This window comes from Ahaetulla prasina, chromosome 3 (assembly GCF_028640845.1).
Source record: "Ahaetulla prasina isolate Xishuangbanna chromosome 3, ASM2864084v1, whole genome shotgun sequence".
In the NCBI taxonomy this organism is placed as follows: Eukaryota; Metazoa; Chordata; class Lepidosauria; order Squamata; family Colubridae; genus Ahaetulla; species Ahaetulla prasina.
This window is the reverse complement of record NC_080541.1, coordinates 33,670,124-33,690,705: the sequence shown is the minus strand read 5'-3', so window position 1 is coordinate 33,690,705 and position 20,582 is coordinate 33,670,124. Positions and strand designations below refer to the sequence as shown.

Genomic DNA, 20,582 nt, shown 5'->3' with positions numbered 1-20,582 from the left:
GGTCTTATCCAGGCAGTCTCCAAGAGTTAATGCTAACTTAAAGGGACAAAAAACAACCCTCCAAAAAAAGTATTCACTTTGTGCTTCTGGTCTTTTGTATTTTTCTTTTAATCACTTGGTTTTAAGTTGTAAGCTGTCCAGTTAAAGTCTATACATTTAATAAAAAGAAAATATCCAAATAGAAACCAAGACTTTTCATCATAGTGCATTTGTTAATCACTTCATCTACATCTTTGATACCTCTGCCATGCTCCGTGTATGAATGGCCTTTGCAGTAAGATTTTCAATGTTTATACTTTCTGCATTTAATATCCTTTGAAAATCATAATTTGCAACTAAGATGCTATGCACAGTACCTGTTTGCAGGGTAATGCAAATATACCACCTTACTTAGTTGGAAATTCGTGGTCTCGATAACATATACACAATAAAGTGTCCTTTTTTGAAATATCACAAAACTCTTGGCAGCTTTGCAACAGGGCTCACCCATAAAGATGCCAACTAAAGCAAGACATGGTTTAAACTGCAATACAATATTTATCTGCAATATAAAATTCTGGCCAAACTTGTGCCCGAAATGAAAGTAAACCATCCTCTTCTAAGTTCTACCAACATTGGGCCATATATAATTCTCAACCATTCTTACACAGCTGGAAAGCAACTGCTGAGGGACATTATAGTGAAATGTCCACTAGACAAGAAGGCAATCGGCTGCTTTACACTGACAGTCCCTTTGACCCCACATTCTGCATGCCTCACTAGCCCTCAACCAGCTGCGCTCTTGCTGGCTGGAACTCTGCTCCCCTATAGCGAGCCCTTAGTCCGTCCCCTCTTATTGCCACGTCCCAATGGGAAAGAGCCAATGGGCGGGTTCCCTCAGGTGTCTCCAGCCCGCTCGGTCTTACCTGCACCACGTGGGGAGGGAGGAGTGGGCAGGTAGAGCCACCTCCCTAAACAGCCAAGCCCGCAGCCATTGCGCGCTTCCGAGGGGTGTAGCCGAACTTATGCTTCGGAATTGGCTCCCATGTAATTAAGTTTCTCGGCCCCCCCCCTCCGAAAGCCACACGGGGCCTGCGTCTCTCTCCTAAAAGAAGGACCAGAACGGGAAAGCAGGGCTTTGGTGGCTGGAGGTGGGGGCCAGGGAGGGGGCGCTTTCCTTCCTTCCTTCTTTTTCCTTCCTTCCTTACACTATAAATTGGGCTCCGAAATAGCGGCTGGCTGGTTTTTGCGGGGAGGTTTCCTTCTTTTGCAAAGTTTGGTGAAGTGCGTGGGGGTGTTGTTTGTCTTTCCCTTTTCTCCACCCCAATTTCGGGGGGCTTCTTTCTCCTCCGCCCTCAGCATGACGACGTCTCCCGATTACCTGGTCATCCTCTTTGGGGTCACCGCTGGGGCGACCGGAGCTCGCCTGGGCTCCGATGAGAGAGAGTTAATCCAGCTCCTATGGCGAGTAGTAGATCTGGCTAACAAAAAGGTATTTTTTATTTTTTTAATTTTGCCCGGCGTGGAATTGGCGGGTTACGAATTTACCTGAACGCGGCCGGGGGAAACCTCCTCTCTTCCTCTTTAAGTTAACTGGCTCCCGGATCGGTTAAGATAATCGGAGTTAAAACTATGGGGCCAGCCCAATCTGCGCTTATTGGGGAGAAAGCCCTACTCTCGATTTCGAAAGATTAGTAGAACTTCGAAGGGATTTTGTCCGAGCTGTTGTAAATCGTGGGGGGATGGATATTCCACGGAGGAACTATAATCACCGGGGGAAAGGCAGATAATTTAAATCAGTCTGTTTGCAGTGTGATGACCAACGCTGGTTGGGCGTGTTGGGAAAGTTTTCGTCCGGAAGGGAAAGTAGTAGGCTTGGAGGGTGGGGGGAATCGGGGAACGTTGCGGAGTTAAATGTGTTTCCCCCTCCCCACCAATAAGGGCGAGGCTGGAGCCAGGGAGTCGAGATGGAAGGGCTGGATCCCCGATTTTTGATTTCAGTATTTTTGTCTTGCGGGGGTGGGGGTTGTATAAATGAGACTCCTGGTTCTCCAAGGGGCTGGAAAGAAAACCGTAGGACGACCAGTAGCCCTGCCTTCGTCGAGCAGGTGGAAGGAAGCGATTCCAAAGGAAAAGCCGGAGTTTTATTGGGAGTCTCTCTTAATGGAGAAAAAAGGCCACTTTTTCCTTGGGCCAAGAGACCGGGCCTCTTAAAGCAGAGGTCTCCAACCTTGGCCACTTAAAGCCTGTCGGACTTCAACTCCCAGAATTCTTCCCCAGCTTTGCTGGCTGGGGAATTCTGGGAGTTGAAGTCCGACAGGCTTAACGTGGGCAAGGTTGGAAACCTCTGCTCTAGATATCAAACCCACACCCCCCCCGTCCCGGCTAAGAAAGCCTTCGCCGCCGGCGCCCCGACCCCTCTTCCCGGCGGACGGGTGGGCTGCCAGATCTCGAGGGGCGAACTGATCTCTTCCTTTCCTTCCCAACCTCGCTTTCTTTCCCCCCTGGAGGTGGGCAGTCTTCATCACGTCCTGATCTGCCCCGATCGCCTAGCGCTGACGGACGAATGCAGAGAAGAGACCGGCCTAGACGAGGAGAGTCTGGCGCTCGCCCCGCAGCTGGAACAAGCCCTGGGGCAGGTAGGCGCGACGAACGAGCCCCTTTTTCCTTCCAGGGCCGAACCTTGGGCTTGCTTGCCCCTCCGCCCGACCGAGCATTCTGGAAATCGGGGTGTGCGAGGCGCACCAGATCACTCCGGGGTTGGGTGTGTTGTGGGAAGGGAAGGAGATTAGAGGTGACTCACAGCCCGAGAGAGGGAGAGCGCGGGAGAGGCAGGTGGCTCCTTGCCCACGTGGCCTCTGGATTCCCCCGGCTGCGAACTAGGATGGCCAGCCTGGTTGAGTCAGCAGAAAAATAAGAGACTCCTGAAGCTAGTGACCTGAATGTCACTGGGGTCAGTGATACCTGCTGCTATCAGCTCTAGGGTACTTATAATCACTTCCTTAATGGTGACACACACACCCCCGTCGTCTACTCTGACCCAGTGAAGAATCTAAAGGGGAGAGAGGGTGTTCAATAAAGTCAAAAGGACAGGCACGACTATGTGCAGCCACCATATTGATTTGGATGCTCCATGTCACCCAGCTGCCATTGAGTCATATCTTCTTACTGCTACATCAGAGGAACAATGGTTGGATGACCCCTAGGGCAGCATTTCTCAACTGTGGCAAATTTAAGACAAGAGGATGTCAACTCCCAGTCCTGGCTGGGGAATTGTGGAAGTTGAATTCGGTGAATTTTAAGATCCACATTTTAGAATGGCCAAAGTTGAGGAACGCTGCCGAAGGATGTGCAATACGTCGGCAAGGAAATATCCCATAATAGTATTCAATCTCATGTGACTAAGGGCTGGCAGAAGATGTGACTGAACTCTTGAAAAGTTTCTGGTTGTCCTCTGGTTGGAATAGCAGTGTAAACAAAAAATTAACTTATGCTGTAATGATTTGGATCACATGCCTCTTGCTGCTTTCTAACTATCTTGGATTTCTCACCGTATTTCCTAGACAGCAGTGGATTTCTGAGTGCACAGTACAGCACAGTTAAAAGGCTGAGGAAATCTGATCTAGTGTCTCTGTTAAAGACTTCTTCCTTTTCATGGTGCTAATGATGACTTTGCCATGCTCTTGATGGTTGAAATTGATTACTACAAATGCATCAAGATTCATACAACTAATATAATTATAGCTTTTAAACTGAAAGGTACACACTCATTCAAGCTGAGGTCAAGCACTGCAGATTGCATGGGAACATCAAGTTTTTTTTTGGTAACAGTACAAGAGTGATTTGCCATTATCTTCTTTCTTGGGAGTATTTTCTGCTTCCCAGTTAGCCTAAAGCTCTAGTTTCCTAGGGATGTCCCATCTCAGTTTGGTCTAGTGGTTAAAGTACCAGGCTAGAAAGTGGGAGGCCATGAATTCAATCCCCATCTTAGCCATGAAAGCCAGCTTGGGGGACTTTGGGGTCAGTCATTCTCTCTCAGCCCGATCCATCTCACGGGTCTGTTGTGGGGAAAATAAGAGACTCCTGAAGCTAGTGACCTGAATGTCACTGGGGTCAGTGATACCTGCTGCTATCAGCTCTAGGGTACTTATAATCACTTCCTTAATGGTGACACACACACCCCCGTCGTCTACTCTGACCCAGTGAAGAATCTAAAGGGGAGAGAGGGTGTTCAATAAAGTCAAAAGGACAGGCACGACTATGTGCAACCACCATATTGATTTGGATGCTCCATGTCACCCAGCTGCCATTGAGTCATATCTTCTTACTGCTACATCAGAGGAACAATGGTTGGATGACCCCTAGGGCAGCATTTCTCAACTGTGACAAATTTAAGACAAGAGGATGTCAACTCCCAGTCCTGGCTGGGGAATTGTGGAAGTTGAATTCGGTGAATTTTAAGATCCACATTTTAGAATGGCCAAAGTTGAGGAACGCTGCCGAAGGATGTGCAATACGTCGGCAAGGAAATATCCCATAATAGTATTCAATCTCATGTGACTAAGGGCTGGCAGAAGATGTGACTGAACTCTTGAAAAGTTTCTGGTTGTCCTCTGGTTGGAATAGCAGTGTAAACAAAAAATTAACTTATGCTGTAATGATTTGGATCACATGCCTCTTGCTGCTTTCTAACTATCTTGGATTTCTCACCGTATTTCCTAGACAGCAGTGGATTTCTGAGTGCACAGTACAGCACAGTTAAAAGGCTGAGGAAATCTGATCTAGTGTCTCTGTTAAAGACTTCTTCCTTTTCATGGTGCTAATGATGACTTTGCCATGCTCTTGATGGTTGAAATTGATTACTACAAATGCATCAAGATTCATACAACTAATATAATTATAGCTTTTAAACTGAAAGGTACACACTCATTCAAGCTGAGGTCAAGCACTGCAGATTGCATGGGAACATCAAGTTTTTTTTTGGTAACAGTACAAGAGTGATTTGCCATTATCTTCTTTCTTGGGAGTATTTTCTGCTTCCCAGTTAGCCTAAAGCTCTAGTTTCCTAGGGATGTCCCATCTCAGTTTGGTCTAGTGGTTAAAGTACCAGGCTAGAAAGTGGGAGGCCATGAATTCAATCCCCATCTTAGCCATGAAAGCCAGCTTGGGGGACTTTGGGGTCAGTCATTCTCTCTCAGCCTGATCCATCTCATGGGTCTGTTTTGGGGAAAAGGTGTGTTGGATATGTTCACCAGCTTGACTTATTTGTAAAAAATACCAAAAGGTGGGATACAAGTAAATAAAAATTAAGTGGTTTTTGGACCCTGTTCATCTTTTTTCACTCTTTGTACCAGCCGGTTTGGATAGATACATCTCCACCCAAACCACCCTGCAATCTGTTGCACTAAGTGTGTTGCATTACACTTCTCAATCATTGTATTTTCTGGAAGGCTGATTTAGGTGATCTTTTTAGATGCAACAGATTTTTGGAAAGATATTGACCGTGTTAAGACAAATCAAAACAATTCACAAGCTTGTCAAATAGGCTGACACAGCTATTGCGTGTTGCTGTTTCTACAATTATTATTTTTGAACTGATACCAATTTCTATGACACTGGAAAAGCGGGCTTTAATTAAAACAGACTTTCTGTGTGGTGCTGGGAAATTAGAGGACTCCAGCCAAGATGTCATAAAAAATAAGATATTTCAAGTTACTAGAGCAGTGTTTCTCAACCTTGGCAACTTTAAGACATATAGACTATGGTGGCTGGGGAATTCTGGGAGTTGAATTCGGTGAATTTTAAGATCCACATTTTAGAATGGCCAAAGTTGAGGAACGCTGCAAGGATGTGCAATACGTCGGCAAGGAAATATCCCATAATAGTATTCAGTCTCTCTCCCCTCCCCCCAAAATAAGGCTGTGATGTAGCACACAGGTTTTCCCTTAAAAACTCATATTTGCTGTCACATTTTTGCTTATTAAGGCTTATGACATTACAGCTGGAATCGCATTAGTGACTCCCTAGCTAAACTTTTTGGGTTTCCTGGTGTTTGAAATATTAAAAACAATGTACCACATTTTATTATTCACAGGCAATGATTTTGCACTTCCATGGTACAAAGAATTAAGAATCGATTTAGAATAGAATAGAATTCTTTATTGGCCAAGTGTGATTGGACATGCAAGGAATTTGTCTTTGGTGCATATGCTCTCAGTGTTCATAAAAAGAAAAGATACATTCGTCAAGAATCATAAGGTACAACACTTAATGATAGTCATAGGGAAACAGTCAATATAAATCTTAAGGATACCAGCAACAAGGTTACAGTCATACAGTCATAAGTGGGAGGAAATGGGTGATGGGAACGATGAGAAGATTAATAGTAATGCAGACTTAGTAACTAGTTTGACAGTGTTGAGGGAATTATTTGTTTAGCAGAGTGATGGCGTTCGGGGAAAAAACTGTTCTTGTGTCTAGTTGTTCTGGTGTGCAGTGCTCTATAGCATCGTTTTGAGGGTAGGAGTTGAAACAATTTATGTCCGGATGTGAGGGGTCTGTAAATATTTTCACAGCCCTCTTTTGGACTCATGCAGTATACAGGTCCCCAATTAAAGGCAGGTTGGTAGCAATTGTTTTTAATTTAATCTTAATATATTTGTGTTTTTCATTAATAGTAGATCTTGCCCATGAGTAGGTATTGAGGAGCAAAAGGAAGTAGCCTAGCAAAATCATCATGTCTTTCAGATGCCTGGGAAAAGTTTTTAACTGACCTTAGAACAGTGCTTCTCAATCTTAGCCATTTTAAGATGTAGGGACTTCAAAACCCAGAATTCCGCAGTCAGCCACAAGGTTTGGAAGTCCCTACATCTTAAGATTGTGAAATAGACAATTTTTGTTCAGGCATTTTGTTTGCTGTTTATTTGATTGTACTGCTTTGTTTTGGACTTCTTGCAAGTTATCTTGAAATTTGGAATAAATGTAACACATTTAACCATGGATAATATATCTTTTAAAAGTGTTTAACTCAGTAATGATTGCTTGCATTATAACAATTCTCTATAAGGAACTGTTGCAATTTGTCTTTTAGATGTGGAGTGACTTTATATTTGGCTGCATTTAATATATTTCATTGTTTTTATCACTCTTCTGTTCAAAGAGATTAAATCTCTCATCTGCATCTTCAAAAATCACATTGCTGTAAATCTTGAAATTCTGGTAGTGAACAGTATCTATTCCCCAAGCATTCCCACTGTCTCGGTGTTAATGTCTGTGACAAAAATATGCATGTGGCATGAATTGATACAATTTTAGAAAATAGTAAATGATGCCACTGATAAGTCACTAATTTGTCATTTTTCCCCCTTTATTATAAATAGAGTTCTTCTTAACCTTCAGGTATCATTTCTCATAAAACAATTGAGTTCAAATTGTAGTTGATTAGTCTCAATCCTTGCTAAAATTCTACTCTTTGGCCCTGCCACTGAATAAAAACACTTACATTCTTGCGGGATTGAAACCCAAAATAGTGGTTTAGTTCATCCAAGCAGACTTGGTCCTCCTTTTAATATAAAGACAAACAGACTACATATTTTTAATTTTCTCTTCTTCCCACCAAATGAACACATTTTGTTATCTTTTTCGGCATTGTTTATATATTCTAAAATCCTATACACATCCTACAGCAAAGCTGAAGATCTCTCATTTTATAGTGGCATTGACAGTAGTTACTTGGCTGTTCTTTAACAGAGAAAGTAGTGATAAATAAACTGATCTAGCTGGCAAACTCTTGGGGGAAATTAGTTTACATTTAGTCATAGTTGCTACAAACCTACCACTATCCAAGCATGATGATTTTCCTACGCAGCCAATGAGCAACATTAAACTGATGACATATTTTCAGTGCTACCCACATGATTTCATCTATCCTGTGAAGCCCAGCTTACATTCAGCCTGTAACAAATCAATCTCCTTTGCCAGAGAATTCCCTCCAGACATCTCAAAGGGCTTGAAGCAGTTGTCTATCAATGTATCACAAAACAGAGATCAATCATTCACAAAAGCATGCACTTCATCTCCACTCCTTTCTCTCAGCCATGCAAAGAAATAGTGCTTGTCTGGAGTTTATAATTGGACAGAGCATCAACTAGCTTCACGAGGCAAGGAAAATTTCCTCTTTGCAGCTAGAAGATGGAAGACCCATCTTTTTAAACTGTGGCTGCAAAGGAGAACAGCTGTTCTCAAAGCTGGGAAACTATGGTGAGATGAGTTGCACTTTTGTTTCCACCAAAGCAAAAATTCTACAGTGGTTATGTCAAAAACATGGCATCTTGAAATAAAATTTAAGAAATTAACCTTGAGACAAACCTGTCTTAAAATGACCGGGTGAGAGGGATTCTGTTGTCATTCCTTTGGGATGAGTTCAATTGAACAATCCTTGCATTGTATGAGTAATGGAAGCTGTTCCATGTTAACGGCATTTCCTAATTTCTTGGGGCAACTCTGTGTTGAATCATACATCTTTATGTTGTTTTGAATTGCAATCAAATGGGTGTAAAATCTTATAAAATGTTATGGTGAATAAGACAGCATGATTGATCTGGTTAAATATTTTATGTAAACCAAACAGGAGGCTTGAAATGGATGTTTGCTCATGGACTTTGTATAGAAATATTGTTCAAAGTAAATATTAAGACAGAAGGAAGTATGGGTGTTTTATTTATTTTCAGTTTAAAATCATTTACACTATAGGCAAAGCCTGAAAAGTCAGAACCACTGCTTAGTTGCCGATTCTGAATTTAGACTTTTCGAAGGGCTTTTGTAAAATCCATAATTGGGTTGCTTTATTACATTTTAAAAACAACAACCCAGTGCTAAACAAACCAGAATATCTAGGTTCACACAACACACTAATCCAAAACCAACCAAACTACTTTGTGAATCTATCAGTTTATGACTTGGCATAATATATAAGCACAGCCACCGTCCTTTTTTTCTGTAGATATGAAATTGGTAATGAAAGAAAACTAGAATCCAAATGTGTTTAAGGCAGATTAGTTTCTCTTTTAGCTATGTTTTTGAAATATACTGTTTCCCCGAAAATAAGACATCCCTTTTGAGTGCATGTGCTAAAATAACGCCTCCCTGAAAATAAGCCCCCCCCGAAAATATTTAAACACATGCGCAGCCAGTCCCCGCCATTTCTTCTGGTTTCCTTCACGTACCCCAAAATAATAAGACCTCCCAAAAAATAAGGCTAAGCGCTTATTCTGGGGTTCAAAAAAAGATAAGACAGCGTCTTATTTTTGGAGAAATATGGTAGAAGCATGATCATATTTTTTGCCTACAGGTAAATCTTACAACCATTTGTTTGGTAACTGTTCAGAGTTACAATGGCACTGAAAAAGTGATTTATGACTGGTTTCACACTTATGACTGTTGCAGTATCCCGATGGTCATGTGAACAAAATTTGGGCACTTGACAACTGGCATGTATTTATGACAGTTGCCCTGTCCCAGGGTTATGTGATCACCATCTGTAAATGTTCCCAGCTGGCTTTCAACAAGCAAAGTTAATGGGAAAGGCAAATTTGCTTTAACAACTGCAGCAATTCACTTAACAGTTGTGGCAAGAGAGGTTGTAATATGGGACACAACTCACTTAACAACTGTATTGCTTAGCAATGTAAATTTTGGGCTTCAATGTGGTCATAAATTGAGAACTATTTGTATTGACAAAAGATAAATCTGGTTTTTGTAACTGGATGGCTGCCAGAAACATTGGATTAGAAAGAATTCTTACTGATCCCAGCTAGTAAATTCAGTGATTTGCCAGCTAGGAATAGCAGAGGTTTAACAGACTTCTACAATGGGAAAGGCTGACAGATTTGCTGGTTTTAAAGAGGTCTTTTTGGCCAGTGAAGTCAATTTTGCTCTGGGCTGGAATTACTAAGGAGATCATAAAACCCTTCTTGATAATTGATTCCACTCTTGAATTGCTCTTATTGTTAAAAAGACTCTCAAAACATTCGATCAGAAGTGGCTCTCCTGTAACTATTGTTCAGTACTTCTTTCTAGAATGATAGAGAACAGATCTTGACTTTTTTTGTGTGACCTCCTTTCAGGTATTGATGGAGTTCTATCATATCCCATTTGTCAAAGCTTAACATACCCAGTTCCTACATTCTTCATACCTACTTTCTCCTTTCTTCATCATAAGTTTGTTTCAATTCTCTAATCTTCCATCCTGTCCTCCTTTTTTGTACCTGTTCCAGTTTCTATTTCAGCTATTCTTAAAGATAATGGAGAGAAGTTAAACCAGACTATCAACAATTTCCTTCAGTGTCCAGATGTAATTCTTATTTGAATTTGTTCAAGGGCAGGTGTTCTGACCTAGGCTTCCTGAGCTAGTAAAAAGCACATGATTAGTCCCCAAAACTCTCTTTTTTATTTTAACGGCTGTGAATTCTGTTCATTCACAGTCCGTAATGAGTCACAAAGAGTTGGTAAAGAGTCCGTCAGAAGTCTGCCACAGTCCTTCGGGATAAGTCTGATAAGCACCCACCTTTATCTCCCTTGACATGCTGCCAAAGACCTAATTGGCAATTAGCTTTGCAAGGCCACATGGAGCAAAGAGGCAAAATGGAGCTTCAGAATTTAAACCAACTAGAACAAACAAAGTTGCTTCCTGCAAAGGCTCACATGCCTTTGCTCCGCCTTTATGTCTTATGGGAGGGGCCAATTATCTCTAAGCCTTACTCCCGAGTCACCCCTTTTGTCTTAACTGTTCTTGCTTTCTGGCAGCTCTGTGCATGCACACACTGGGAACAGGCTCCCCCTGTTCCTCTGCCTCGCTGATGTCAGACTCTGGAGGCTCCAGAATCAGCAGACTTCCAGATGGCTCTGGCCCCCTTTCTGCCTCCAAAGCAGAACCCTCATCCAACCCTTTCCCAGACTCCAGGACTGGCCCATGTTCCTCCCCAGCCTCCTCACTATCCGACTCTGCTGCCAGCTCCGCTGCCGGGCAGACCACAACAGCAGGAAGCATTCCCTGGCTAGAATTCTATCCAACTTGGAATTCTATTCCTCCAGCCATTTTTCCATTAGTGCTTAGCAGAATGTACATCCTGTTCTTAAAAGGACCAGATCAGGATAGGAGCTGACTAGATTTGTCTTTTCATGGTTAACTTTGGTCCTTTTGACATTTTTTTTTACAAAGCAGTTGGTCCAGTGATGTTTTTCTTTTTTATTTTAACGGCTGTGAATTCTGTTCATTCACAGTCCGTAATGAGTCACAAAGAGTTGGTAAAGAGTCCGACAGAAGTCTGCCACAGTCCTTCGGGATAAGTCTGATAAGCACCCACCTTTATCTCCCTTGACATGCTGCCAAAGATCTAATTGGCAATTAGCTTTGCAAAGCCACATGGAGCAAAGAGGCAAAATGGAGCTTCAGAATTTAAACCGACTAGAACAAACAAAGTTGCTTCCTGCAAAGGCTCACGTTCCTTTACTCCTCCTTTATGTCTTATGGGAGGGGTCAATTATCTCTAAGCCTTTCTCCCGAGTCAACCCTTTTGTCTTAACTGTTCTTGCTTTCTGGCAGCTCTGTGCATGCGCACACTGGGAACAGGCTCCCCCTGTTCCTCTGCCTCGCTGATGTCAGACTCTGGAGGCTCCAGAATCAGCAGACTTCCAGATGGCTCTGGCCCCCTTTCTGCCTCCAAAGCAGAACCCTCATCCAAGCCTTTCCCAGACTCCAGGACTGGCCCAAGTTCCTCCCCAGCCTCCTCACTATCCGACTCTGCTGCCAGCTCCGCTGCCGGGCAGACCACAACAGCAGGAAGCATTCCCTGGCTAGAATTCTATCCAACTTGGAATTCTATTCCTCCAGCCATTTGTTCATTAGTGCTTAGCAGAATGTACATCCTGTTTTTAAAAGGACCAGATCAGGATAGGAGCTGACTAGATTTGCCTTTTCATGGTTAACTTTGGTCCTTTTGACATTTTTTTTTACAAAGCAGTTGGTCCAGTGATGTTTTTCTTTTTTCTTTTGAACATATTAGAAGAAATTATTTTAGTTCTTAGCTTTCCTTATTCCTTATTCAGCTTGTTCTGATCTTATCAACATCCGTGAAAATATACATTATGTGATTTTACTTTTCCTTGATGACCTGTCTCTTTTCCAGTTCCTACATACAGGCAATCCTCAATTTGCAATCATTCATTTAGTGACTGTTCAAAGTTATGAGAACACTGGAAAAAAAATTGACAAGGCTGTTTTTCACACGACTGTTGCAACATCCCCATAGTCATGTGATCAAAGTCAGATACTTGGCAACTGGTTCATATTTATGACTTACAACAGTTCATTTAGTGACTGTTCAAAGTTACAGAGGAACTGAACAAAGTGACTTATGACCATTTTTCACACTTACGGCTGATGCAGCATCCCCATGGCCGCGTGATTTACATTGGGATGCTCATATTTATGATGGTTGCCATGTCCTGGGGTCATTTGATCACCTTTTGCAACCTCCTGATAAGCAAAGTCAATGGGAAAACCAGATTCATTTAACAACCGTGTTACTAGTTTAACAACTGAAGTGATTCACTTTACAAATGAGGCAAAAAAAGTTGTAAAATGGCACAAAACTCAAGAAATTTCTCACTTTGGAACATAGACGTTGGGCTCAATTGTGATCGAAAGTTGAGGACTACCTGTAGTGTCTTTTTATTAGATTTTCACTAGCTTCTTACAGAGCTACACTGCCTTCTTCCATTTCTTTTTTGCTGGAATTGTGTTCTAAGTGTTTTTGCTATCCATCTTGGATTCCTTTTCCTACACTAGTCTCCTCTCATGGAAACTTTCTCTTTTCTTGTGATTGTTCTCTACAATGCAATCAAAATCCAAAATCTTCATTTAACTACAGTTAGAATAGAACAAATAGAATGGATTTTTTTATTGGCCAAGTGTGATTGGACACACAAGGAATTTATCTTGGTGCATATGCTCTCAGTGTACATAAAAGAAAAGATAGATTCATCAAGAATCATAAGGTACAACACTTAACGATAGTCATAGGCTGCAAATAAGCAATCAGGAAACAATGTCAATATAAATCGTAGGGATACAAGTAACAAAGTTACAGTCATACGGTCATAAGTGGAAGGAGATAGGTGATAGGAATGATGAGAAGATTAATAGTAATGCAGACTTAGCAAATAGTGTGATAGTGTTGAGGGAATTATTTGTTTAGCAGAGTGATGGCATTCAAGAAAAAACTGTTCTTGTGTCTAGTTGTTCTGGTGTACAGTGCTCTATAACATTTTTTTTTACAAAGCAGTTGGTCCAGTGATGTTTTTCTTTTTTATTTTGAACATATTAGAAGAAATTATTGTAGTTCTTAGCTTTCCTTATTCCTTATTCAGCTTGTTCTGATCTTATCAACATCCGTGAAAATATACATTATGTGATTTTACTTTTCCTTGATGACTTGTCTCCTTTCCAGTTCCTACATACAGGCAATCCTCAATTTGCAATCATTCATTTAGTGACTGTTCAAAGTTATGAGAACACTGGAAAAAAAATTGACAAGGCTGTTTTTCACACGACTGTTGCAGCATCCCCATAGTCATGTGATCAAAGTCAGATACTGGGCAACTGGTTCATATTTATGACTTACAACAGTTCATTTAGTGACTGTTCAAAGTTACAGAGGAACTGAACAAAGTGATTTATGAGCATTTTTCACACTTACGGCTGATGCAGCATCCCCATGGCCGCGTGATTTACATTGGGATGCTCATATTTATGATGGTTGCCATGTCCTGGGGTCATTTGATCACCTTTTGCAACCTCCTGATAAGCAAAGTCAATGGGAAAACCAGATTCATTTAACAACCATGTTACTAGTTTAACAACTGAAGTGATTCACTTTACAAATGAGGCAAAAAAAGTTGTAAAATGGCACAAAACTCAAGAAATTTCTCACTTTGGAACATAGACGTTGGGCTCAATTGTGGTCGAAAGTTGAGGACTACCTGTAGTGTCTTTTTATTAGATTTTCACTAGCTTCTTACAGAGCTACACTGCCTTCTTCCATTTCTTTTTTGCTGGAATTGTGTTCTAAGTGTTTTTGCTATCCATCTTTGATTCCTTTTTCTACACTAGTCTCCTCTCATAGAAACTTTCTCTTTTCTTGTGATTGTTCTCTACAATGCAATCAAAGTCCAAAATCTTCATTTAACTACTGTTAGAATAGAACAAATAGAATGGATTTTTTTTATTGGCCAAGTGTGATTGGACACACAAGGAATTTGTCTTGGTGCATATGCTCTCAGTGTACATAAAAGAAAAGATAGATTCATCAAGAATCATAAGGTACAACACTTAACGATAGTCATAGGCTACAAATAAGCAATCAGGAAACAATGTCAATATAAATCGTAGGGATACAAGTAACAAAGTTACAGTCATACGGTCATAAGTGGAAAGAGATAGGTGATAGGAATGATGAGAAGATTAATAGTAATGCAGACTTAGCAAATAGTGTGATAGTGTTGAGGGAATTATTTGTTTAGCAGAGTGATGGCATTCAAGAAAAAACTGTTCTTGTGTCTAGTTGTTCTGGTGTGCAGTGCTCTATAGCATTTTTTTTTTGAGGGTAGGAGTTTATGTCCAGGATGTGAGGATGTAACAGTTTATGTCTAGGATGTGAGGAGTCTGTAAATATTTTCACAGCCCTCTTTTTGACTTGTGCAGTATATTGGTCCTCAGTGGAAGGCAGGTTGGTAGCAATTGTTTTTTCTGCAGTTCTAATTATCCTCTGAAGTCTGTGTCTGTCTTGTTGGGTTGCAGAACCAAACCAGACAGTTATAGAGGTGCAGATGACAGACTCAATAATTCCTCTGTAGAACTGGATCAGCAGCTCCTTGGGCAGTTTGAATTTTCTGAGTTGGTGCAGAAAGAACATTCTTTGTTGTGCTTTTTTGATGATGTTTTTGATGTTAACTGTCCATTTTAGATCTTGCGATATGGTAGAACCTAGGAATTTGAGGGTCTCTACTGTTGATACTGTGTTGTCTAGTATTGTAAGAGGTGGAAGTATGAAAGAGTTTCTCCTAAAGTCTACCACCATTTCTACGGTTTTGAGTGTGTTCAGTTCCAGATTGCTCTGGTTGCACCACAAGGCTAGTTGTTCAACCTCCCGTCTGTATGTGGATTCATCATTGTCTCGAATGAGACCGATCACTGTGGTGTCATCTGCAAACTTCTGCAAACTTCAGTAGTTTAACAGTTTAAAACAGTTAGCAGTAGGTTCTGTTAATTCAGGGATTTTATGATTACATTGGCCATTTCCCATGAAAATTCTGTTTCTACTTGGTCTTGTTAAGGTCAAGAGTAGCTGGTTCCCTTCTGCCTTTCTTCACCTACTGACAAAGAAACCTGTCATCAAGATAGGGCAGGAATTGCTTCTTAGAAGGACTATGCTTGGCAAATGTGTAATGAGTATAATTCTTTGTAAGTGGGTGGTCAGTTAACTTAATTGGGCATGCTATCAATTGACAGTTTGCACTACAAATTTTAAGTGACTGCTACCTTGGTTTATTAGATGTAACTTGTTTTGCAGAATATCTTGTTACCTGAATGCTTCTACTCATTTTTTGATCTCCGAAAAGAATTCAAGAAATGTTGTCCTGGGTCACCTGAAATTGACAAATTAGATGCTGGTTCCATGATACAATGTATCCTTTTAATAAATATATAATTTATCTGTATATTTCTATAGTGTTATAGAAAAGTTTATATATTGCCTTTATCTCACCCTATATATTGACCTGCCAAAGGCTGTTGTTTTTTTTAAAATCAAGAAGTAGCTACAGAAAATCAAAATAGTAGATCCAATGATAGGTGTTAAAACATACAAAACTAGAATAAAAATTTGAGAACCAATAGGATGCAGAACAGAATACACTTGTGTGTCTGTCTGTCTGTCTCTGTGTATGTATGTATATATGTACGGTATGTATACAACCCTTGGATAAGTTAACATATTAATTTAAGAGCGTTTATTATGAAATCTTCATTGAATAGGCTTATTTTAAAGTCATGCTAGCTGACAGATCTAAATACTGTATGCAACAAAGCTATGATTCTAAACTCAGTTTCTAAAAACAAATGTGCAAGAAATAAATAATACCAGTAAAAAGCAGCGTTAATATGGTGCCATTTACTAACTACATTCTTAATTGTGAGCAATGCCTAGAGCAACATTAGTTCATCTTTTGGATAATTTCTGTATATTGGTCTGTTGAATGGCTTTGGTATGTGGTTTGCTTGTATAACATATCATTATAATATTATGAAAATACATCCTTTGGCCCAATCGGAGTTGCTTGTCTACATGCTCTGTTTTGACGAAATATCAAATATCATCAATATTATGTGATACTTTCTATGGATTTTTTAAAAAAAATATGCCCTAGTTACAGATTGTTCAAGTCTGAACCACCTTCGTTGTAACTGAAGCTGATTTTGTTACATTGCCTTACCTGGTAGAGTAGAGAGCTGTAAAGGCTGCCTATGACGGGTTGCTTGCAAGTCCAGTGTTCCTGACTATCATCTGAGTTACAATAATTGAAATGCCTGGTGGGTTGAACAACTAGCTTCTTTCTGTATTCAATGCAAGCTGAAATTCCTCCTTGCCAGAATGAGTTTTCCCTTGGCCCAGCATTTTATGAGACAAAAGTGGCACTGAAGATGAAGCGCTGGTCTGGATAAAGCAATAACAATTCACTGTTCCCCATTTCTAGGGGACACGTCCCAACATGTAAAGACCTTTGAGATATGTAACAAGGGAATGGGAGGTTCTATATATGGTAATAACCCTAAGAACAGAAAGACAGTTGCAGCTTCTGTTGAACCATAAGTAGTGGTGGAATGAGATTGGAAAATATGCACTCTAACCGGTTGCTAAAACATGTTTACATGCAATTAAATAAAGCCTTTGTAGGACCTGAAAGATAGTCATAACCTGGGTCCATAAACCTTTCGTGAAGAGGGCCAAAATATTTGTTTAACGTGACTTGGAAGGAACGTTTAATTGAAAACAGCTTCTTTCCACTTAAATCATTTTTGTTCACCATTTTATTTAAGGAGATATCTAGATTTACTTTTAAATTCAAGTCCTTTTTGAAGAAAGATGCTCACTTTAATAAAAATCTCAAAAGCAATAGCAATTTAAACTTCTTTAATAAATGCTGTTAGATGCAGGCATTTCTCATCACCCAGTACAGGTATGACCTCAATTGAGCCCAAAATTTCTGTTGTTAAGTGAGACATTTGTTAAGTGAGTTTTGCCTCATTTTACGACCTTTCTTGCCGTAGTGGGTAAGTGAATCACTGTCGTTATTAAGTTAGTAACACGGTTGTTAAGTGAATCTGGCTTCACCATTGATTTTGCCTGTCAGAAGGTCACAAAAGGGAATCACATGACCCTGCGACACTGAACCATCATAAACATGAACCAGTTGCCAAGTATCCAAATTTTGATCATTTTGGATCATTTTGAGCAATTTGCCGGGCCCCCTGGGCCCCATGTTGCCCGGCAAAGTGCTGCAGGAGACCATCCAGCCTGAAAACTGGGTGCAGGAAGTGCGTGCATGGCCCCCCCCCATACCCCGGTTTGGCTGGCAGGGTGCTGCAGGAGGCATCCATCCCGTCTCCTCTGAGATCAGTCCGTGGAGGAGAACTGCAATGCTGATCTGGCCCTTGAAGAAATCCAGTTTGACACCCCTGATCTAAATTAAAGTCTTCTCTTTGCAAGATTTTATTAGAAAACAAGACCAATAGTTCCAATGAACTGAAAGCAATATCACGATTAAATATATAAGCTCTTTATCTATGCATTTATGATTACAGTCTGATCTTGAGCAAAATTAGAGAAAATTCATTGCAAATATTTTACAGATAGTATTTAATGCAAAAGGAACTTTACCTGATAAATTCTAACATGTTGTGTGTGAGAAAGCATGAAGAAATAAAAACATGTCGCCATCTGGTAACTTGTTCAGTCAACTTTGGACTCAACTTTTTATTAAAAGTTGTAAATTGTAAATGAGACTACTTTATTAAGTAGTCTAAATTATTACATTGCTTTATAATTGCCATAATACCTAACAATAGGTTTTCCGCAACTGTAAAGTATACTCTCTTGGGGAGGCCTAGGCAGAGTCTGTGAAAACCCTTTGGTGTTGTTTTCTATTATTATTATTATTAATATATAATTGGTATATTTCCATATGATGGCAAATAGTTAGGGAAACCATTCTAGTGGAAACATTTCACGAGAAAAACAGAAATAATGATAATGCAGATAATAACTTTCTTGGCTTAAATTTAAAGTCTGCTTTAATATATATAACCTAATATTATATCATTATTAACCTGGTTACTACCCAGTTCCATATTTCTAGATGTTTAGTTACGTAACCCTATATACATTCCACTTTTATTTTATAGGATTGATTGATTAGTTGATTTGAATTATATCCCACTTTTATTTATATCACTCAAAGCAGGCATATGTAAGGCTCTCTGTTCTTGTTTTTCCCACAACAACAACAACAATCATCCTGTGACTGTGTGTGGTTTGGACTGACAATGTCACTGGCCAAAACTGAAGGTTAACGGGGAAGGGGAAATTTCTTGGTCTCTAATCCAGCATCGTCGCCACCATATTGACTTTCCAGTTTTAAAACAGTCCTCTTTCAATGACAAACGTTTGTTAAGTGATTTGGGGCCAGTGACTTGTCTCCTACAGCAATATACCTCCCAGGGGGATGAATTTCCAAATATGATTCCTAGGGAGAATAAAATGTAAAGATAATATTATATGTTCTCTTGTCTTTCACCCATAGAAAAAAGACATCAAAAAAGCCATGTTAGCATATTGTGGCAAAAATATTAAGAGGTATCTGGTAGCTTTTTTCCGACTAAGCTCATGGAAAGCTTTAGTTAGGGTAGGGAAAGGTACTAGTAGACACATCCTATTTTCCCCTAAAACAAAAATGGAATATCAACCTTAATTATAGCCTTCATGATATATCCCAGCTTTATTTTTCTTAGAACGTAGTCTGATTTTCATCTTTTAAGAAGTTTATAGTCATACCAATCAATCACACTTTTATATGGCAGAAGCATGTTAATAATGAAGTTGGAGCAGTCCTATCATTCAGTGTTTCTCAACCATGGCGACTTGAAGCTGGATAGACTTCAACTCCCAGAATTCCTCACCAGCACAGCTCAGAATTCTGAGAGGTGAAGTTCACCCAGCTTTAAGTAACTAAGGCTGAGGAACACTGCCATAATTGAGGACTGTTTTCTGGTTGGAAAAAACTCTGGCTACTTTTTTTTTTTATAGTCCTGCAGTTATCCTTCCCTTTTTTTCAATATCAGTGAATGGAAATAAATACAGGATTCCCAAAAGGACCTAATCATTGTTATGTAATTATATTTTGCTACTTCTAAGGGTTTGCTAGAAATGTTCCTGTGTAGGATAACATTGGCCTTTTAGGTTGCAGTGTTCCATTTCTGATTTCACGTAGCCTTGGTCTGATAACTCTTGCATCATTCTTGAAACTATTGTTGTTGAGCCAGTTATCCATTGTGTCATTCTTTGCTCTTTATGTATTATATTTTACAGCTATACATGTTAAGATTTGGATTTTTATTTCTTCTGCCCATGACTTAACCTGAAGGGGTTTTTTTTGGTTTTGTTTTTACTTTAAAGAAATATTTGCTGAGAAAAGAACTAGGAATTTTGAAAGGGCCAGGTCTGTGTTTCAATTTACCCATACATACCAGCACTGGAAGATTTGTCAGTCTTCTCTGTTCTGACTAATAAGCTGCAGTTCTCAACTTGTGAAGCTTGCTTAGCCGGTTCACAGTAGCGAATGCCCCAAGGGTGGAGTGAATCAAGCTTGCACTGGCTACTTATATATCAAGTGCCTTCAGAGAATGCATTCCCCTTATCCTCTAAATCTGTGTTTGTGAACATTAACAATTTGAAGATATGTGGACTTCAACTCCCAGAATTCTCCAGGCAGCATGAGAGTTTTGAAGTCCACACATCTTAAAAAGTTGTCAAGGTTGAGAAACACCACTCTAAATCAGGGGTCTCCAACCTTGGCAACTTTAAGCCTGGTGGACTTCAACTCCTAGAATTCCCCAGCCAGCTTTGCTGGCTGGGGGACTCTGGGAGTTGAAGTCCACCAGGCTTAAAGTTGCCAAGGTTGGAGACCCCTGCTCTAAATAGTTAGACGGGCAGCAACCATTATACAGCCATTGATAAGCCTACATAGAACTAGACTGGGTAGCGTACGTGAGTTGTAGTTTGAGATGACATTCAGGTGTGTAGAAAAAATACAGTATTATAACATTGAGGATGCAACCTGGTAATTTAGGTTTAATACAGTAGAGTAGAAGTGTAACCATATGGAAGCTACTGCAAGGGTGTTCCAAACCAACTCAACACCCTGTCCTGCAGATTGTACAAGTAGTACTTGACTTATGACTGTAATTGATTCTGGCAATTACAGTCATG

At 40.2% G+C, this 20,582-nt stretch overlaps 1 protein-coding gene across 1 annotated transcript in view; it reads left to right on the top strand.

Annotated features, from left to right (window-relative positions):
- Window positions 1-985: 985 nt before the first annotated feature.
- The window catches only part of ESRP1 (epithelial splicing regulatory protein 1), a 47,954-nt gene continuing 28,357 nt past the window's right edge, over window positions 986-20,582 (top strand). The window contains exons 1-4 of the mRNA XM_058175063.1: window positions 986-1,471; window positions 2,490-2,738; window positions 8,206-8,238; window positions 15,609-15,723. Coding sequence (XP_058031046.1) covers window positions 1,340-1,471; window positions 2,490-2,738; window positions 8,206-8,238; window positions 15,609-15,723 — 529 coding nt within the window. The 5' untranslated portion in view covers window positions 986-1,339. The remainder of the gene's footprint in view (window positions 1,472-2,489; window positions 2,739-8,205; window positions 8,239-15,608; window positions 15,724-20,582) is intronic.